Here is an 8,452-nt window from a genome sequence, read left to right as displayed (position 1 = left end):
ATGAGCAAGCAAGGGATTCACAGTGAGAATCTACAGCTGCAGAAGCCTGAAAATGATTTACAAAAATTGTTAAATCATTAAAAAATTGTTTGAAAATATACACTTCTTGTTGTAGGCCCCCACTGTACACACAACTATAAACATCGTTCCCTATGTAAACAAAAAAAGGAAACATATAATAAAAGATTTGAAAAGTCTGGACATTTCCTTCCCAACAGATATTAAAGGCAATGTCTTTAATCTAAGACATTATACTGAAAGGACTATCGTATTTTAAAGACAAGATCACTGTCTCCACAGGTTTTTTTAAAAATTAAAAAAACTATATAGCTGTGTTAATCAAAGTGCTTATTTGTACAATACAATGATAATGACCTTGAATTTCTTAAAAAAAATTACAATAAGACTTAGCCATTTCTAATTCATCTATGTGGAATCTGTAGCCATTTTCTTCTGAGCAAATTAACATTAATTTTATTCAACCTTTCCCAGATGCTAAGGCTACAATTACCAAAATAATTTGGCTAGATGTATAAATGGTATATTTCTAACCAAGTATTTACCTAAAAAGTCTGATCCATAAATGAGTCAAACTGTATCAAAGCAAATTCACTTTCTTTTGACATCAGATTAAGTGAAATAGGTAAACCAGTTGTGATGGTTACTTTTATGTATCACCTTGGCTAGGTCATTTTTTGCTCAAACATGCTTGGATGTGGCTATGGAAGTATTTTTTAGATAATATTATCATTCAAATCAGTGGACTTTAAGTAAAACACATTACCCTCCATAATATGGGTGGACTTCATCCAATCAGCTGAAGAAAAAGAATAACCTCCCTCAAGAAAGAGTGAACTCTGCCAACAGATCGTCTATGGACTCTAGTTACAACATCAGCTCTTCTCTAAATCTCTGGCCCGCAGGCCTGACCTGTGAATTCTGAACTTGCCAGCCTCCACAATCACGTGAGCCAATTCCTAAAAACAAACCTCTCTCCCCACCGTGTATGTGTACACATATACAATAGTATATGCCCACGTCTTATTGATTCTATTCCTCTGGAGAACACTGACTACTAAACCAGTCTTCTAACTGACCCTAAAGATATCTTGATATAGGATTCTTTAATTACCTCTAGAAAATGGATCTCAACATAACCTCTTCTAGCTTTCCTCCTTTTATCTTGTGTTCCTCCTTGTCTTTCTTTCTACTCCAAATCAACTCCAGCCCTGTGTCTCAGTCTGCTCAAACTTCCATAACAAAAGACCACAAACTGGGTGGCTTACACAACCGTAATTTATATCCCACAGTTCTGGAAGCTGGAAGTTCAAGATCAAGATGCTGGCAAAATAGGTTTCACTCTCAGGTCTCTTCTCTAAGCTTGTAGGTGGCTGCCATCTCGCTGTGTGATCACATGACCTCTTCTTGGTACGCTCGAGTGAACTCTCTAATGTCTCTAAGGATCATAATCCTATCAGATCAGGGCCCCACTCTTATGACCTTATTTAACCTTAATTATTTTTCAGAGGCCCCATCTCCAATATAGCTACACGGGGGTTAGGGCTTCAACATATACATTTGGAATGGATACAAACATTCAGTCTATAATATCCTGAGAAATACTTTCTAACTTGATTTAGGATTTCTAGCCTCCAGAATTATGAGAACAAATTTTTGTTGTTTTAAGCCATCCACTCTGTGGTACTTTGTTATGGAAACCCTAGGAAACCAATGCAGTTAGTTATAATTTTTCCCCATGTGTTTTTTAAATATCTACATATATTTTAAAAATACATATATACATTACGTATTCAGACCAGAGATAATAATTAGGAACTTGTAGAACCCTAACAGTAAGTCTGTGACTCCCCATGTCTAACTTATATGGTTTGGGCATTGATTTTCATTTTTTAAAGATTTATTTTTTTTTTTTTAGAGAGAGTAAGTAAGCACAGGGCAGTGAGGGGGGGAGTAGGGGCAGAAAGAGAGGGAGAGAGAATCTTAAACAGATTCCATGCTGAGTGCAGAGCCTAATGTGGAGCTGGATCTCACAACCCTGAGATCAGGACCTGAGCTGAAACCAAGAGTCAGACACTTAACCAACTGCACCACCCAGGTGCCCCGGGCATTGATTTTTATGATCTTATTCTTCAGCATACTTGCCTCAGGTAAATAATAAAAGAATTATTCATTTAATGTTACTACTTCCTTAGAAAGCAAAATTTCCCTTTTCATCTTCAGTAACAACTTTGATGTGATTTGATATGAGTCACAATTGCAATCAATGCAGTACATAATAGACTGTAACATATACAAAGTGCTTTGAAGTGTTCAAAGAAATATGGTAAAATGTGCTCTTTTAGCAGGAATATGATATACTGATCCAACTAGGAAAAAATGTATGCTTCTAAGTTTCACTAACAAATCCAGACCTCTGGAAAGCTACCAAACAAGAAAGGGATTCAAAAAGAAAAATAAATTTTAAATAATCCTTAGATGATAAGGAGGCTTAGATAGCTAAGTACATGCAAAAACAGGCAAAGCAAAAAAGAGGTTTCGATCCAATTTTAGGTCAGTCTTATGTTTTATGAAGAAAGAGAGCTTTCTGATCGGTGGGCTATTATATTATTCTTGCAGAAAAGTATTAGAAGACAGTAAGAGACAAAAAAGAAAACAAAAAAGAAGAGGAAAATCAGAGAGACAGAGGATCAGCAGTGACAGCAGAATCCAACAGATTATGGAAAATGAGTTGGTGATAAAGGGTAGAGTTGAGCTAAATTTGAATTGGCCCTACTCTAAACATCAGGTACAGTGTTAAAGTATAGGGAGTCAAAGAGCCATTGTATCACATCACGGTAAAAACAGGTCTCATCCATTGTATTATAGCATAAAAGCTACCAGAATCACCACAACACATATAAATAAGAGCTCTGGATGGCACTGTTGAAGTTAATGAACGCATAGCAGCCTTACAATCCACACCAACCACAATGTAGCTGCATCTACACCAATACCCACAACATATGGCAATAAGCAAAGGCAAGGCATACATTCTAACGACAAAAAACAATGAGGACTTTTCCCAAATCAATATCAAGAATGCTTGCTTCTGACCAATGAAATCACTTTGAAACTATACAGGGTATAAATAAAAAAACGTTTAAGAACCATTTTTAAGAAAACAGGGGAGGGAAGGCATATTTTAGAAGACTACCAAAAAAAATGTTAACATGTTAAGTTTGTCTCTTAACATGTTAATCTTGAGTTAACCATAAAATCTATCTATTCAAATTACATCATGTCGAAGATGCCAAGTAACTAGAATTTTGACATTTTAAGTTGTCTTTCTGAGGGTGAGAAGGAATTTTGGCAAATCCATCTACGGGGTTTTCAATGTCAATCACAACAAACCTTGACAAAATGATGGCAATAATTAAATAAACAATTTCTGGCTATAAAACAAGTGGTAGAGGTAGGATTCTGGTCTCATTGAAGAATTATCATAAAAGTAAGCAAATACAAAATCAATATGACTATCAATTAATAAATTGGCTCCATTTGTTCCTACTAAGGGTAGAGCTCATATTGTAGATGTTATAATCATAATCCTTGCACAATGTTTGGCAAAAATTGGGAAATAATGGATTTAGGAGCTTCTGCTACTCTATAATTATACCTAATGGGTCTAACCCAAACAGAATTATTAGTTAAGATTCCCCAGTATTTGTGACTTCAAATTTGTTTTATACCTCATTTCATTATTAGTGGAGTTATAGAAGTTCTACTTATAATTCAAATATAGATTTTAAAATTTATTATTTTTCCAAATCTGGTATTTATATTTCAGTTATCTCTAAAGTAATAATCTTCATGCATTGATACCTTCCAATGACAGTAATATAACTGGGGGGAAAAAACATTATAAACAATTATACCAGTCATTTAAACTGTTTCTTTTCCAGTTACTCTAACTTGTGAATGTGACCAGAACAAGCTTAAAATTAAAATCTCTTAAATAGATAAGAATCCTGTTTGCTCATTTAGTTAAGATCTATCTCTGTGAATAAGCAAGGAATAATCAAGTGGTAAACTTTTTTGTTCCCCAGATGCAATAGTGCCTTGGTACCATATGGCTGTCAGGACTTCATAGGATACAGTTTCAGTGACTTTTAGAATATGAGTCTAAGCTTTCTTCCTTGGTACTGGGTTTACAATTCTTTCAAAATCAGTCTAGACCACTACTTACATTTGATGAAGAACTTGTGCCATGGCAACTCCATTAGTCAGCTGTGTGACATCCTGACAAGGTGCATCAGTATTGAATGTCTGCAGCTAAAATGACATAGAGCAGATGACTTTGCTGCCTCTTTATACTTACAGGGTAGTGTTACCAACCCTCCCAAACATACATACATATATACATACACACACACACACACACACACACATATATATATGAATGAACATCATCAAGCTAAAAATTGTCCTGTTTTGTTTAAATTCAGACTGTGCCAAACCAATGAAACTATATTAATAAGTTTCTACGGCTATGTAATATTTTTATAAAAGTAAACACTTAACAATTCATAAAATCATGAATAATCATACCTAAAATAGTTAAATACACTGATGTAATGTATGAAGTACTTCAGAATTTCTGAAAGCCGCATATAATGCTCTTAAGATAGACAGCATTGTGTTCATTTTTAGAATAACATCAGAAAAAGCTTTAGGAAAACCTATTATTTCAAATTAAAACTTCATTCATATCATGTGGTAGGACAACAAAGGCTAGAAATGTCAAGTCTAAAACTACTTAATTGGGGCGCCTGGGTGGCTCAGTCGCTAAGTGTCTGCCTTTGGCTCAGGTTGTGATCCCAGGATCCTGGGATCCAGCCCTGCATCAGGCTCCCTGCTTCACGGGAAGCCTGCTTCTCCCTCTCCCACTCCCACTGCTGTGTTCCCTCTCTCACTGTCTCTCTCTCTCTGTCAAATAAATAAATAAAATCTTTAAAAAAAAATAAAAATAAAAAAATAAAACTACTTAATTGACCAGTGAGCTCTGAAATAAGGCAGGGTCTTAGCCTGCCATCCAACAATTAGTCTCAGGGCATGAACGGTCCAGCGCCCACCCATCACATCAAGTTGTTTTTATCTACTTCGGCTTTAGATATTACTCTTTTCAAATCTCTATTTGTTAAACATTCATGTACCTATTAAAAAGAGAAGTGGGGGTGCCTAGGTGGCACAGTCGGTTAGGTGTGTGACTCTTGTTTTGGTTCAGGTCGTGAACTCTGGGCTGTGAGATCAAGCCCTGTATCGGGCTCCACGCTCAGCGCAGCATCTGCTTAACTCTCTCTCCCTCGCCTTCTGCCCCTCCCCCACAAATAAATAAAAGAGAGAGAGAGAAGTGGAACTGTGGCATCTTTTTCTAATAAGCAAATACAAGACAGAAGAATTTTTGAAAAGCAAATTACAACAGAGCTACAATGGTTCATATACTTCCTAGAAATCTCATCTGAACCCATAATGATCTTAAATTAAATACACTATGATTCTCTTTTCCTATACATATCCATCTCCTTTACTATTCAATTATTATTCCTTAGTTTACCACTTAAGTATTGTAATCTGATACAATTCTCTCCCCATGATTCACTTTTAGTGATTGTTCATTTTGAGATTCTACAAATCTATCTCCATTATCCTAATACAACATAGAAGGATGACACAGACAAATAAATCTAGACATAGTTACTTTCAAAGTATACATACAAAGATACTTTACTGAGCTCCTTACTCTATGTGGGCACTGGAATATATGATGGGGTTACAAAGGAAAATCACCAGTTTTCTACCCTCAAGCAGTTTCAGTCAAGAGTTAAGGAGAGTAGAAAAAGACATAAATTATTTCTAGAAAATGCCATTCCCAGTCTCATGACTACATTATGCACAAATTATTCTGAAATAGATGGGAGTTAACTAATTTAATTAGGGCTTGTACTTAGGAAAGAATTCTTAGAGATGATTCCTGAACAGAAGGTCTTGAGTAAAGAAAGGGCCAAGACAAGGAAGCTTCAGGAAATAGAAACATTATAAGAGCAAAAATACATGAAAAGAAATGGTATTTTTACGCAGCATACAGTTCAGTATTACTGGATTTCCAGTGCAAAGAGGAAAGAGAAGTGGTGACAACCAAGGGGGTTGGGGGTAAGAAAACAGACATGGGTCAGGACTCTGGAGGGCCATGACAAGCCTGGACTTACCCTTGATGGTATCATCCTTATAATAGGAAACAGTAGAATAGTTTCTACCTCAAAAGATGGTTGTGAGAATTAAATGAATCAGCAAACATAGCAAATTTAGATCAGCACCTGGCACATGGTACAAGCTCAACAGCTGTTAGCAATTAACTGTGATTCAGGGTTTCTCAAAGTTTGGGGTCGAAGAACAATAAGTATCAGAATCTCTAGACATATTAAACCAGAAAATCCCTAAGAGATTGTTATGCACATCAGTTTTTTAGAACCATCGCTCTGGGTGATGATGAATCCCTGAAGAGTAGTAAGGAAGAGAGTGACACCTTTAGCATATTTTGAATAGCAGCAATAGTGACAGAGAAAGGAAGAGAGTATTTTACACCTGAGTCGGTTAGAAGGTTCCTGCAATGGTTTTGTTGATAAAATGGATGGCTTAGAGGTAATTAAGGTAATGCTAACTAAGAAGACAGAATGAATTGATGGAATTTAAAATATAAAATAATAAGGATTTTGCAATTAAGTGGATGTACAGGGAAGAAAAACCCCAGGGCATCTTTAAAAAGAAGACAATCATATACTTTCAGGTAAAATGTGGCTCCCACTTTTCAACCCTTCCTACTGACACTTTGCTTCATTAACTTTTTACAAAATGGATATGATTAGTTATCTAAAAAGGATGATTTCGGAAGCACAGAATACCAAGCAAAATAGTAAAGAAATACGTAAAAGTAGTAGTAGTTGCCTTGTTGCCCACCATGTCTAGATTAAGATCAATTTTTCCTTCCTAAGACATGGAAATCGGAGTCTCCTGAAAGTTCTTTAACTAGTTGCAAAACAAATTAGATAACATAGAATATAAATTCATTTGGCCAAATAGAAAGGCTTTATAACCAAGAAGAGTGAATAAATTAAAAAAGCTCAGTATGGGTAGGGAGGCCAAAACAGAGGGATGAAGGAAAAATGTCTCCTCTCGTAGTATTCTTCAGAGAGGTGAAGAAAAGCTAAAGTCTTTTAGTGAGTGGCCCAAAAGGGACAGACAGGGCTTCTATCAGTAACCACAGTGTTCTGGCAAATAACCATCTTAGTTTCTTCTTTATCTTTAAACAAAGCAAATAATCAGAACTGTGGAAATGTTGTTCCTGAATTGCTTCAATGTAAATGTCACCAAAATCAAGAAAAAAACAAGGATTTTCATAACTAACAGCCAATGAAAACTCAACTTTGGGTCAGCTCTATTCTCATATTCTCCTCCTCCAAATGCTCATTTCAGAAAGAAGATTATTGTTTTGAGTTTCATGGTTTTCATAAAAATGATTCAGCCTTTAATATTTTTTGTTAATTTGGGCATATATTTGGCATGAGTTTTTCCTTCACCTGCCTGTCAAAGTCAAAAAACACAAGAACTAAGAAAGCCATTAAAACAAATATGGTTCAACTCTCATTTTATTGGTGAAATCGAAGTCCAAAAATTTTAAATTTCCAAATGTCACAGAACTAAGAGGCAGAATTAAATTTATCTTCATATGAATACTTAAAACTCTTAAATACTCCCTCTACCTTGTAAATGGTACCCAAATTTATCCTCCAGCCCTGAGTTTTTTTGCTAAGTAGCAGTATAACATTTCTAAGAATTATTTTAAGATAAGTTCCATATTATAAAATATAACTTAATAACTGCCAAAAAAGGCATCTCTTTACTAGCCAGCTTTTCTTTATGACTTCTCAAATTCTGTTAGTGTTGCTTCTACTGTCCCAGAACACTGTCTCATGCTGAAAGAACACAGTCTACTACCGTCTTCTCACCTCCATGATTTAACCCCATCATAACTTTTTAATCTTATATCTCCTACTACTTCCCCTCAACATGTAACATTACTCAATATGGCAGGAAGCACATTAAGAGATGAGAGATATCATGACAAGATGTGTATTCCACTACCTCTTTTTGATCTACTGCCAAAGGAGACCATTTACATTACCGCCAGGGGTTCTTCCCTGTGTTTAGAAATTCATTTCCCCTGATTTCTACTTGTTGAAATCCATCAATCCTCTATAATAGTTAGAAGTTCATCCCTGGTATCTACAAGAACCTACTTAATGGTGAAATACTGGTCTCTGAGGTCAGGACTAAGACAAGGATATTGACTATCACCACTTTGATTCAATGTTGTACTGGAGATTCCAGTCAGTTT

General features: G+C 35.6%; 1 protein-coding gene across 1 annotated transcript in view; it reads right to left on the bottom strand.

Annotated features, from left to right (window-relative positions):
* HOOK1 (hook microtubule tethering protein 1) overlaps positions 1–8,452 on the bottom strand; it is a 64,706-nt gene that overhangs the window by 52,622 nt on the left and 3,632 nt on the right. The window contains exon 2 of the mRNA XM_081818503.1: positions 4,247–4,332. Coding sequence (XP_081674629.1) covers positions 4,247–4,332 — 86 coding nt within the window. The remainder of the gene's footprint in view (positions 1–4,246; positions 4,333–8,452) is intronic.

This window comes from Leptonychotes weddellii, chromosome 4 (assembly GCF_054177405.1).
Source record: "Leptonychotes weddellii isolate Sample4059 chromosome 4, ASM5417740v2, whole genome shotgun sequence".
NCBI classification, from domain to species: Eukaryota; Metazoa; Chordata; class Mammalia; order Carnivora; family Phocidae; genus Leptonychotes; species Leptonychotes weddellii.
The sequence above is the reverse complement of the archived record's forward strand: the minus strand, read 5'-3'. Positions and strand labels throughout refer to the sequence as shown.